Genomic DNA, 13,009 nt, shown 5'->3' with positions numbered 1-13,009 from the left:
TAATAAGAGTTCGCTCTATTTGGGTATGAAGAAAACAAAAAGAGCCCAATTACAAAAACTACGCCTTCATAGCTTCTGACTTGCTTTTAAACATACATCTTCCAACTCCGTAAAGAAGCAAACTCGCCACGAAATGCACTATCAGATAAACCCAGCCTTCGCCAAGTTCCAAGTTCTTCAAGAATGCCATTACGCCAGGCATCACAATGTGGATCGCAAACAGAACGAACTCGTTGGCCGTTGGCTTCATTTTGCCCTTGGCACACAATGCCATCCATACCGACATGCTAAACGAAATTGTAAAGATAAGATCGCAGGTGGCGTCCAGAGAGAACTGGATCCATTTATAGTCCACGTCGGGCATTCTGGAATAAAAGATCAGCGGCATCATTCGAGAGAACACTTCCTCGCCAATCGTCCATCCTATCAATCACCGAAATGGATTTCCTCCACCTAGACCAATCAACTCTGTACGAGTCGTAAAATCGAATTTGTAGCTGTTCAGAAGATACTTCAACGCCAATGCATCCACCAAATTGACAGAGGAATACAGCAGATCCTACAATGAACAAAATGCCAAGATATGAACATTAATCAACGAGAGCTCGCTGCTGGTGTCCACATTTGCCAATGTCGCAGCCATAAGCATCTACCTTCAAAAAACAATCACAATCTCACCTTCACAAGCGAAGAGAGCATATACACTCCAAGCGATTTAATAAGGCAGCCATACTGATTTAATTTGTTCCTACTCCATGAGCAAAACCACCCACATTGCAAGCTACAGGTTTGAAGCCTGGTAAAAAATAACAAGCGGAGCATACGTCAAGATAAGACAATTAATGCAGTGGAAGAATGTCATGGTAAGGAATATAGTGTGTGGAACAAAATAGGTGGTATTTTTGGAGAGAACCATCGATTCCAAAACAAGCTTCATTAAACCTTTTTGAAAGTTAACATGATTATTCCTATTCGTTGTTTTACTTGTGGAAAGGTAGAGGTGAGGAGGACCCAGGTTGACTGCATAGGTTGTTGGAAATAAGTGGGAGGCCTATTTGAATTACTTGGAAAATGAGAACATGGATGCAGCGTAGGAATGACTGGGAGGTGAGAGCTTATCGATTAGGACTGCATTGGACAAGCTTGGTCTACACCGATATTGCTGCCGAAGAATGGTGCTCACTCACGTCGATTTAATCGAGACTTTGCTTAAATACTCCAGTGAGTGCTTTATGGTCAATACTAATTCATAGATGTGAATTGCAGAAAGTAGAATAACTACACATAGTGTAAATTGAGTTTGTTGGACAAACAAAGACAATGAGGCAGGAAAGCCTATTTGGCTGGTTTTACTTGTGTTCAATGTGGCACGTAAGAAAAAATAGATAGATATTCGAAGAAGCGCTTTCGACTTCTAGAATCGCTTAAGATCGTTTTATGCATTACAAAAAGGAATCAATAGTGCTTGGCATAGGGAAATAACAAATCTGCTTAGAGAGCTGGGAATACCTTAGCAGAGTGTATTTTGCCAGTTTCGAGTGTTGTACATTTGGAGGTTGTTATGTTTCGGATTCAAAATAGGATTCTATATGTTTTTTTCACTTGTGTGAAAGACAAATGTATACATTGGAATTTATGGATAAGTAACTGTAGAAGTATAACAACAGGATTATCACTGGTGCATACATTCTATTTCAAAGTCCAAACGCTTAAGCAGACACTCAAAGGGGACAAACTAGGCTAAGTAGAGGATATCGGAATTCATGAACATATATATAACCTACGACTACGACAACAATAATGAAAATTCACCAAAGAATAAAGTAGAGACAACCAATTCTCCAGAATCTATCATATCAGGTTCCTTTTGCCAAAATATGCATTTAATACAAAGATTTTCGTTTAATATTATCGCTACAATCCATATCAATACACTCCTTGTGTTAATATTAATCACATTGCGATCCCACAAGTTCATCTTCATGATTATTCCCACGGGAAAATCAATTGTAATCTGTATATTATATTAACAAAGACCTGATGTTTGTACTCCGTTCCCTTTCACAGAAGACAGCCCCGTTTGCAGTCAATGGGCTGAAGACGATGTTGAGAAGAACCACTCCCGGTTCGATACTGTTTATGTTTTTTGATGTCTAGCGATGCAGCAGATTGCTCCCGTGGTGTACACTAAGGAGCAGCGTCCCGTGCCCGAGGATTACCGTGTCCCCGATTACATGGAGAAAATCTACACTTGGTGCTATGTGAAGCCCAAGAATGTGAAGATGCTGGACCGCCAGTTGGTCGTCCAAGCCATTCTGTTTGGTTACTTCCAACCTCTGGCCAACATGGTTTGCGAAGAGCTGAAGCCCGGTCAGAAGCTTTTGCAATGCGGTAGCACCTACGGCAAGCTCGTTGCCACGGTGTCGAAGAAACTCGGTCCCACGGGTACCTACAACTGCTGCGATATCATGCCGATCCAGGTGGCGTCGTGCAACCGCAAAATGTCGCAGTATCCTTGCAACGGAGGTTGCATCTTGGAAGATGCCGCCACGCACCATCCCGAGGAAGACAAAGCCTACGACGCTGCGTACAGACATCTACGCTCACGATCTAACGCGTAGACTGTCGTTCCTTCTGCTGCATGAAGTCCCTGATGACACGAAGTACAAGGTGATCAATCGAATCATGATGTCCGTGCCCGTGGGCGGAAAGGCCATCTTCATTGAGTACCACAAGCCTGCTTGGTACAGGTAGAAGCGATATGGCGTGTTTATGGATAGTCCGTGGAGATACATGATGCCCATTGTGTATTGGCTGCTGGAGCCGCTGGCGTTCCCCGTGTGGCATCACCAGATTACCGAGCTGGGAGATCCGGAGCTGGTGAAGAAGTTCAAGTGGCGAAAGGAATTGCGATTTATGGGTCTGTACCAGAAACTGGTGGGAGTGCGTGTTGAGGACTAAGCGTGCCTTTAGTGTATTGTTTGTTTGAGAAAGGAGGATTGTTGATTGGAAATCAGCAGGCAGAAAGAAGGAGAAGCAGTGAAATGTTTTTTGTGTGGAGATCCATGTAGAATTTGAAATGAAACTAAAAGTTATTTAGGTACATAGTTTGCTTGTCGGGATTGTATAGACCATTGATTGTTTTATACAAATAGAAGATAGTAATCTCACTGCAAAATAAACGGAAATCATTTTCAACGATTAGGAGACTATATCGCTGATATCTCAATTTAGGTAAGCTTTAACTTGTTGTCTATTTCTAGACATTTCTTGGTAGTGTTCTAATTCTTTTCAATATATTGATTATGAATTTGTTTATAGGAATAATAAACGCACAACATGGCATAACATAACACATCATAACATTGTAATTTTGATACTTATTTTTTCGATGAATGGTAATACTGTAATTTATGTTTTATTGATATCCCGTGCATAATCAACTGCAACAAATAATAATGAATGAAAAGCAGACATTCTTTTGTGTGAATATGATCAATGACTTAATCATTCGAAATAACAATGGTGCAGAATTAATCATGAAGTTGAAAACCAAAGGGGATTCTAGATTCGCCAATATCGCTGTATCAAATGAGATGATTCCTATCAGGTTAATAACAAGTGGAGGAACATACAATGGGTTGTTCCTTCTTACAATTCAAAAATGTACTGGTACATTGCTTCATGTCCTTCATACTAATGATTTTAGGTTACCAGTGAGAGTTTCCAAAATTAAGGATGCTTTGACTCAGGATGTAGTCATGTCTGTTACTTTCAATTCAGGCCAGATGGATAATAATAACTGGACAACCAATGTTAATAGTAGCACATAATTGGCGTGTATTGCACGAACATTCGTGGCCACCTTTATCGGCCATAAAAACCATCGGCTTGTTGTCAATCATGCTATTCTACCCCGGGAGTCTTGGCTTCGCCGGGAGCCGACGGCTCCCCGACTCTTCCATGCAATCAAGGCTAACCAATGCCCTCATGTCGGCAGCATACAAATTTTCGTGCAAAAGCAAATCAATTACCTACTACTATGGTAAATAAAAGCCATACACTACTCCATGTATATCTAAGGTTTACCTAGTCACAGTACGTTCGAATGAATCAACCCTTACAAGTATTGGAACCCCTACATCACTTCCATCACTGTCCTGTTCACACCCAATCAAGTCATGTTCAACAATGTAGATTCTACTAATGGGATCAAGAACTCCAATGACGAGGAACTAACGATTCCTCCTGGCTACTACACGATCGGTCAAATCATTGCCATCCTCAACACCATGACCGATACTACGTTCTCGATATCTACGAAGGCTTCGAGTTATATGTGTATTTATATCCAGTACCCACATACCATCGATTTCACCAATGCTCCGGATATTCGAGAAATCCTCGGTTTGGAAGGACAAATGGTCATTCCACCTGCTTCGTTCTATGGATCGAATGTGATTGATATCACGCGAAATCGCCAAGTGATCCAGGTTTACTCGTCTCTCGTGCGTTTCTCCGATCTGAAGATTGCCAACCAGAACAACAACCTACTCACCACAATGATCATTGACGATCCCGAGGTTAATTATCTCCGCACCGTAGAAGACATCTGCATTCCGATGATAACCCGATTCGACCGATTGATGTTCCTGTTCCGCGATATGGATGGTAATATCATGCGATTGAACGGCGAATTCGAACTCCAGTTGACGATCGAAGATGTATGTGATCAAGTGTCTTCCTCAATTCTACCGATGAACCAGTTCAGTATGATGGAAGTGTTCGGTAATACTACGAAGAAGGAAGTGAAGCTGGACAATCCTCTGTCATTCGATCAATGTTTTATCTCGTCTGTGTCACTCTATACCGATTTTGTGTTGCACAACGTACCAACCGATCAAGTGATATTAATCGATGTGGGGACATCCCCACACGAGGTGTTAATACCCAGAAGAACCCAGCAACATCACGAATGGCATGAGTGTGATCCGAGTGTACAATAGTATCAATGCTCAAACATTCGGTCTCAAGAGTCCGCTGATCGATAACCTGATTCATGTATCGATGGGACTGAACAACATGATCACCTGGAACAACCTATCAATCGATGTGATTGAACAATCGAACCTGGATTCCATTGATTGGGTACTGACAGATGCGAATGACCGTCCGATATCCTTGAATTCGAATGTGTACATCTCATTCACGATATCTTGTAAGTACAACTTCAGTAAGGTATTCAAGAAGATAGATAGATAGATAGATATCAATGTCTATCTTCTATATACATATCTGAAAAGTAATAGTTTGATTGTTGTCTCCAACAAATCAGCCAGATATGTCTCACAGCTTGATATTGGACAACTACTCATTCCCATAGAGTCCATTCTTATGGATTTCAGCTTTATCATCAACAATACTGATATCACTATTAGTGAGTAATTCTATTCATCCTAATGAGTTGGGAACCAAAGCATTTCACTTTCATCAACCAACTCAAACAGCAAGTATTATGTATACTATTCTTATTCATGCTCGTAATAGAACAACATTGTGAATCACTTTGTATCCCTATTGAAGTGTACAATTCGATCCTTCCTTTAAATAGGAGATATTCTGCATTATTTGGCAGGTGGGGGATACTATATGGGTTAGAATAAGGGATAGTATTCTCTGGCAATATAACAAACTCTGATAGGTTCAGAGTACATCAAAACGACAAAAACTGGACACCAACTATCCAAAAACCTAGAAACAGTGGAATATGAATATATCTCTATTTGTTCGTATAAAATATATTATGTATTCTACCTTATGTTGCTCAGTTCTTCAACGACACACCCACCTTTCTCACAAACTCTACTATTCGATTCTACTATACACATATCACATATTATTACTATAAATGATAACCCAAAAACTGCTTATCGCTAGCTTTTCCATTTTCATTCCTATCATCATCTTCTACATACCCTATTTCTTTCTATCCCATCTAGACTAGATTCCAAATGAATAGAACGAAAAACAAAACGCTTCCACTGGAAACAACACTCTTCGATCTATTCATTCCACAATATCCCATTTCCGCTCATCTCCTTCCACTTCACAGTAAAAACAACTCCCTCCCTATTCGAAATCTATTCTTCCACTCATACCCAATTTCAACACTATTTTCACAATTGCACAATTCCTGTCTATTTTTGAAATCATTTGTTTTACAATCAAAGCTATTAGCTTCGTCTTACTGGGTTTGAATGTATTCAAAATTTGGAATTGGACTTGTATGTCCTGTCTTTTGTTTTGTTTTCGGACTTCTATGTGTTTTTGTGTGTTGTGTTGTGGGAGTGTAAGTATTGTAGCTGGGATGGGTTCTGTCGTCAAGTTGGTGTGTTTGAAGAAACTAGTGTAGTGTGTGCTATCGTTACTTTGACTAAACTGTGTGTGTGAGATATGCATCGTGAACGCATTCAATACCATAATGGCGGTGGACCCTGGTTCCATTTTTGCTGTGTGGAGTGTGTTCCGAGTGAGGAATTTCTGTACTTCAAACTGTACAACGTGGCGAACCCATTCATGCCATGTGTGACCGCGGATACATGGATATAACTTGCAACGTGGGAGGTATCTGGTACAGGGACGACGTTCTTGCCTAGGATAGCTGTTCTGTTTCTCGTATTTTCATTTTCATATTGTGAGGTGGTAGAGTGTGGTAGAGAGAACGGATTTGCGATGAGTGAAAGGGCAAACAATGGGAGTAAGAGCTGTAGGTTTGTAGAAGCGGAGCGTGTGTGAAACTTGGGAGAATGGGACAAGAAGGCGGAGTATGCGAACTGCTGTGGGTACGGTCCTCGCCTCTGATTGATGGGAGCCGAGTGAACTGGAATGGCCAGTGGGAGCAGGCGAGTTCCAAGACGGTGCAGTTCTGCATTTGTGGGTCTGTGGAGCATGGGAAGGTGGAGGTGTGCGTGGTGCGGGCGTGTGGGAAGTGGTGGAATGGAAGAGAGGTGAGGTGCGTGGCGGTGGTGTGCCCCGCGGACGAAGCGGCGGGGTAGCCGGAAGGGCACTTGGGGCAAGTGTTGGATACGAAGTGCGATGTGGACTAGTGGGGCATGATCACGGATGGGTGCAACGCCTATCAGCAGTGGGAATCGATCGATCGATAGGGGACGGGCTCCTGCCAGCCCATCCTGCCGATGCTGCGCTGCGTGGCGGGCGATGGGGCGAGGGACGTGGCGCTGTGGACGATGGGAGATGGGAAGCAATCCACGATGTACTGCACGAGCAATGTGGGCGTGGGCGAGGTGATGAACGACCCATTCGAGCCCATGAACATCCACATCGTGTTTGAATTGGCCGAGGCCACGTTCTCCTATCCCACCACCGCGATCTCCATCTCCGACTACACCATTGCCTTCGCCTTCGCCTTCGATGGCTCCTTCCCGCGGTTCTGCGAAGGCACGCACGCTCTACATCAATGCCAACAGGTTGGTGTCCCGAAACGGCCTCCCCTTCCCCGCGGAAACCCTCATCGCGACCTTCTCGACCCGCGCCGGCGTTCGGTTGGCGTTCGGTTGGCGTTCGGTTGTGGCCTGCTCGGATTGTGGAGAGCGCGATTGGTATGAGGGAAGTGGAGTAGGCGCAGCGCAGCGCAGCGTGTCTGTGCAGATGGAGGTTCCCTGGAGCAGTGGCATCTCCGATGAAGCCCCGATGGATGGCCTTGATGGGCAGCAATGTGCAGAGCCAGTTCTTCGAGACGCGCTCCGTGTTGGTGGCGGGCGCCATTGTGAACAGCGTGATGGCCATCAGCTGGCGTGTCCGCAAGGGCGCCTCCTGGTCCGCCTTCGCGTCCTTCTCCGTCTACCGCCCCGTCGTGCTGCTCCCTCCCTCCCTCCCTCCGCGCCCGTCGTGCTGCTGCCGCCTTCGAAGCCACGCAGGTGCGCTGGGTCTGGTGGTGGTGCGAGCTCTTCGTGCAGGCCTTGGTTGGCTCCCACTCCCAGCTCTTCGCCGCCGACGCGCTCCTCCAAGAGGGCGACGTCCAGCAACCCGAGCTCTCTCTCGCTCTCTCTTTAGCTCTCTCTCTCGATGCGTGCGTGGCCTACTGGCTGCGCGTGGCGCTGTGCTCCGCCGCGTGCTCCATCCTCTCCGAGGCCTCCTCTCCCATCACCCTCGCCGCGTATGTCGTCGCGCCCGGCGCGGTGCAGAACCTCGAGGTGGCCGCGCTCTCCTCGACCTCGCTGCGCGTGCAGTGGGCAGAGCCGGCGGAGCTGGGCGGCGCCAGCATTCGGTACTACGTGGTGCGACGCTCGTGGATGGCGTCGATGGCCGTGATCCAGAGCGAGAGCGAGAGCGAGAGCGAGAGCGAGAGCGAGGTCGCCAGCACGAACTGCTTCCTGGACCTGCAGAGCGTGCAGAGCGTGCAGAGCGTGCAGAGCGTGCAGAGCGTGCAGAGCGTGCAGAGCGTGCAGAGCGTGCAGAGCGTGCAGAGCGTGCAGCACGCGCCCATCTATCTGAGCGTGGCCGCGTTCACCGGGTATCTCTCCCGCCAAGAGAAGATCCCCGCGGTTCTGTATGCGGTGTGTGTGGAATCAGGCGGAGGGCATTGAGTGGGACTGTGCGATGGCGATTACCGGATCCTTCCATGATCTCTGCACCGCCACGTGCGAGCTTCGCGCTCCCGCCACTTCCTCCTTCCTCCTTCCTCCTTCCGCCGAACCGTCTGGTTCCCCGCGGGACGCGATGTGTGGGACGTGTTGGAGGGTGGGATCCCCGCGACTTCCTACACGCTGGAGTGCGTCCCGAGCGAAGTGGGCAGTGCCGAGTGGATGGGCAGGCAATTCGGAGTGTCCACGATGGCCACGTCGGAATTCGTTGGGTGTTGGTGGTGGACGGCGAGCCAACCTCCTCGCTCACCGGTTCGCTCTGGGTGTGGGTGTGGGTGTGGGTGTGGGTGAGCAGGAATCTGGTGGGCGATGGGGTGGGGTCCGTGGCTCCCTACGAAGGTGTGCAGAGTCGACCGGGCTCTCTGGATCTCTTCCTGTCCAACTGGGCGCAGAACGCCACCGTGGTCTCCGTCACCCAGCCCCTCCGCCTCCGCCTCCGCCTCCGCTTCCGCTTCCTCTTCGCCTACGACGTGACCGGCGCGCTCATCCGCGCCCACCTCGTCGATCACGCCTGGTGCGCCGTGGGTCGCGATGTTTCCACGTTTCCACGATCCAGACCGATTTGGCAGTTGCTGAGAGAAAGAGAAAGAGAAATGGTTGCGGTGTTTGGTTTGGAAGATGGATGGATGGATGGATGGATGGATGGATGGAATTGTAGAGATGTGGAATGGTTGAAGCGTTGTAGGATTTGAATGAGAATCGAAAATGTGTTTAGGAAGGAAGGAAAGAAAATGTAGATTTAGAGTGTGTAGGGTGTTGGAATGATTTAGAAACATGAACAGAATAATCCAGAACGAGGAACCAAACGACTCTAGTTGATAATAATAATAATAGATTGCTGTGAGTTGATAGTTGAAACAAAGAAACAAAGAAAAATAGAAAGAAAGTGTATTTAGAGTTAGTTGGTTGGTTTAGGATAAGGAAATGATAGAAAATGGAGTGAATGGTTAACGATGTGCGAAGATAGGTTCTTTGTGTGAAAATCACTGGATCAAAACCAATTTCCATTCCATTCGATTTGATTCGATTTACTAGTTTTACTAGTTTGAATTGCTTTCAAACCCAACCATTCCCAAGTCAAAATGATTTGGCTAGAATCATGGATGGATAGATTGGATTATCGAAATAATAATAATAATGATAATAATGATAATATAGACTATTTAGACAAAGTGGAGTGAGCAACCAAATCCTTGCTTCATAACACGATTTCACTATGATATCATAAATATACAACCTATACAGACATAGTAGACAACAAAATGGACTTTTCCATTCTGAGTGTTTCCAAACAATCCTGATATTATAAATATTATAAATATCTATACCTCCGAACTATTTCAACCACAAAAATGTGAACAAAATGATGCGAAACACAAGTGAGTACTTCACTTGGAAATCTTGGATCCAATGTGTATATGGTAGCACTCTATCATAATTTTTAAATATGAAGAATACTTAGGTGTAAGGAAACAAACTGATCTCTCTGTTTTCTTCATAAATTCTTTATATTTGGCTACAAATTACGGGTTCAAAGAGTAGAGGCTAAGGATATGTGATTCCAAATAGGTAGAATGCAAGAACTTAAGGGAAGCGAATTTCTCCTGGACGGTTACATAACGCTTGGTAAAGCAAAGGAAATCACTATTGGGGGCTGCAAGTATAGCCTCCAATATTATCAAGGCGATCACGAGGAAGAATACACGTTGACGAGAGCTGGGAAGGTTTGCCTATTCCAAAATGGCATACTGAAAATGTGCTACGAGTTGGATGCGAACGGGAGCGAAATCGGTGACTTTACACGATTTGAAAATGGATGCGTCGCTTTTATGCAATCCTATGATGAAATCTGGGACAACAAGAATTTTCATCGTATAATAAACCATGTCCGAGGCGAGCGTATGGAAATCTATTCGCATGCGAGTGATCACCTGATTTATCACGGTGAATTCAATGAGAAGCGAGAACGAGAAGGATGGGGCATCGCGTATGACGATAAAACGGGTGCCATGCTGCTCGAAGGAATCTGGAAGGAAAACAAGCTTGTGGAGATCATCCGCAAAATCGAGGGAACTATCATGACCGAGTTCAAGCGAAACGGTAACAACACCATCGCTTCGAATCGAATTCCCCTCTATGTGGGTGAATTCGTGTATGATGAATCGAAAGAATCGTTTCTTCGAAATGGTCGAGGATACTGGATCGATGAAGAAACTCGGATTGCTACTCGCGAAGTGGAATGGAAAGATGGAGTGGAAGTGAGTGGAAGAGATCTCTATGATGGATGGCATATTCATTCATTCATTCACTCAATATTACTTGTTTATTTAATACTATTGCTATGTTAATCACATTACATTTCACATTGTTTTGTTGATCAAATAGAAAGCAAGGTTTTCATTCATAGGATTCATCGATTCCATCCATTATCATATTATTCAATCGATTGTTTTGTTTAATGATACTATGATTCCTATTCACCATTTCAATCTATGAACCACATTCCTTTCTCTGCAATATCATTCTTTGCACTCAATATGGATGATCATTGTGACAGAAGAGAATCGAAGTATCAACAGAGAATCAATACAATAAACCACTTGTCAAATAGAAATGATGGATTTTGCATTCTACATACTACTGCCATCCTCTCTATTACGAATCTAACCATTCCAACAGTATTCACTATTGTGAGTTCGATTGTTGCAAAACAAGATTAACTACCACATAATTGATATATTTTGAAGAACATATATCCATTATAGACTTAATAGAACAGCCATTCTGACAGGAGAGAATAAAGGTGATGAAAATGCGTAATATTTTACATTCAAAGCTATAAGTATCTGAAAATAACACAAAAATAAATGAATAGATGGAAATGCACCGAAATAAAGAAAAATAGGAATGGGTGGAGAAAATGAGGTTTTATTATATGTATTCTAGTTTATAACATACCAGCATATCAAAGCCATACACAATAATCTATGACGTGTGTTCTATCGAGAAATAATGAAACAGACCTCGTTTCCAAAAAAACCGTTTTACCATATTTCTTTTCATTTCGATGCAAAACATTGCTGATTTTGTCAATTCTGCTATCAGTAACTATCACATTGATAGTTCTATTATTCAAAATGTGCAAATATGCTTGGGTAAAGAAATGACACCAAATGGCTGGATCTCACTCATATTGAGTAATAGAGAATGTGTAGTATTGCAATTCAATAATGGAGCATTTATGAATCAAGGATTTGTGCTCAATGAGCAGAAAGTGTTGAAAGTGTTTGGAAATCATCAAATTGGTGCTATTTCATATAATGAAGAACAATCCATAGAAGTAGTAGAAGGAATCGTGGATTTGGATCATGGAAGTCGATTTGAAGGATTGGTATTGGCAGAAAACAAGTTTGGAATTCCATTTGGATATGGTGAAATGTATGATGATGATGGATTCTTGGTGTACAAGGGTATAATGATCAATTGGAAACGATTTGGATATGGAGCGAGTTATCATAATAATGGTTTGATAGAATATGAAGGATATTGGTGTGATGATAATCGATTTGGAATTGGAAAAGTGTATGATCGATCAGGTAAATTAGTGAATGAATGTGAATGGTATAATGGAATTGAATGTGATATCGATGAAAAATATGAAGGAGATGGAAGCAAACCAATGAATATCGGAATGAAACACTTGAAACTGATTGACAATTGTGTATTGATTGATTGGGATGTTTCATTATTGTATAATTTGGAATCAATCGAAATCGGCAATGAATGTTTTGAATCAGTGAAAACATTCAAAATCGATGGATTGAATCGATTGAAAACTATCAAAATCGGAAGCAATTCATTCACTCAGGTGAAAAGCACTGACGAGTGGGACTACGAGAAGGTCAACAACAAATCAAACTCATTCCACATATTGAATTGTGAATCATTAGAATCAATTCAAATTGGTGAATATAGTTTCAGTGATTTTGGAGGCGATTTTGAATTGAAGAATCTACCACAATTACAATCCATTCAAATTGGTACAATTGGAAGTGATTCATACAATTTTTGTTTTAGTTCATTTGTGATTCGAGGTATTGATATGATATTGTATATTTGAATGATGCATAGATCTTCCAAATCTACAATCCATTACATTAGGTGATGTTGCATTCGATTATTCCTTCTCGACAATATTTGAAAGTATTGAATGAATTCGAATGAAATGATTGATGTAGATCTTCCATCATTACAATCCATTCAACTCGGTGATTATGCACTTTATGGAAGATGGGGTGATGAATCAAATTCATTGATAATGCGAAGTAATAATGAATTGATTGGTT

At 43.3% G+C, this 13,009-nt stretch overlaps 3 protein-coding genes; 2 read left to right on the top strand and 1 right to left on the bottom strand.

The window, feature by feature from the left end:
• Positions 1-58: 58 nt before the first annotated feature.
• Positions 59-862, bottom strand: GSBLH_T00007023001 (uncharacterized protein; the record flags this gene model as incomplete). Its single annotated transcript, XM_013040034.1, has 5 exons — positions 59-423; positions 475-559; positions 590-649; positions 679-748; positions 786-862. The coding sequence occupies 5 exons, from the start codon at positions 860-862 to the stop codon at positions 59-61; spliced, it is 657 nt and encodes a 218-aa protein (XP_012895488.1).
• A 75-nt stretch (positions 863-937) lies between these two features.
• Positions 938-1,294, top strand: GSBLH_T00001610001 (uncharacterized protein). XM_013040033.1 has 3 exons: positions 938-994; positions 1,029-1,090; positions 1,127-1,294. Exons 1-3 carry the CDS (start codon positions 959-961, stop codon positions 1,251-1,253), a joined length of 225 nt encoding a protein of 74 aa, XP_012895487.1. The 5' UTR covers positions 938-958; the 3' UTR covers positions 1,254-1,294.
• A 746-nt stretch (positions 1,295-2,040) lies between these two features.
• Positions 2,041-2,986, top strand: GSBLH_T00001609001 (Methyltransferase; the record flags this gene model as incomplete). XM_013040032.1 has 4 exons in its annotated part: positions 2,041-2,125; positions 2,158-2,587; positions 2,622-2,750; positions 2,781-2,986. The coding sequence occupies 4 exons, from the start codon at positions 2,041-2,043 to the stop codon at positions 2,959-2,961; spliced, it is 825 nt and encodes a 274-aa protein (XP_012895486.1). The 3' UTR covers positions 2,962-2,986.
• Positions 2,987-13,009: the final 10,023 nt, after the last annotated feature.

This window comes from Blastocystis hominis, assembly GCF_000151665.1.
Source record: "Blastocystis hominis, Singapore isolate B (sub-type 7) whole genome shotgun sequence assembly, scaffold_12".
NCBI classification, from domain to species: domain Eukaryota; class Bigyra; order Opalinata; family Blastocystidae; genus Blastocystis; species Blastocystis hominis.
Note: the sequence above shows the minus strand (reverse complement) of the source record. Positions and strands in the feature narration are given on the sequence as shown.

Excerpts from the sequence above, each read along its gene's own strand:
- GSBLH_T00001610001 (XM_013040033.1), top strand. The coding sequence starts at position 959 with ATGATTATTCCTATTCGTTGTTTTACTTGTGGAAAG. Across the intron at positions 995-1,028 it reads GTTGTTTTACTTGTGGAAAG|GTTGTTGGAAATAAGTGGGA; the intron begins GTAGAGGTGAGG and ends TTGACTGCATAG. Across the intron at positions 1,091-1,126 it reads AATGAGAACATGGATGCAGC|GACTGCATTGGACAAGCTTG; the intron begins GTAGGAATGACT and ends CTTATCGATTAG.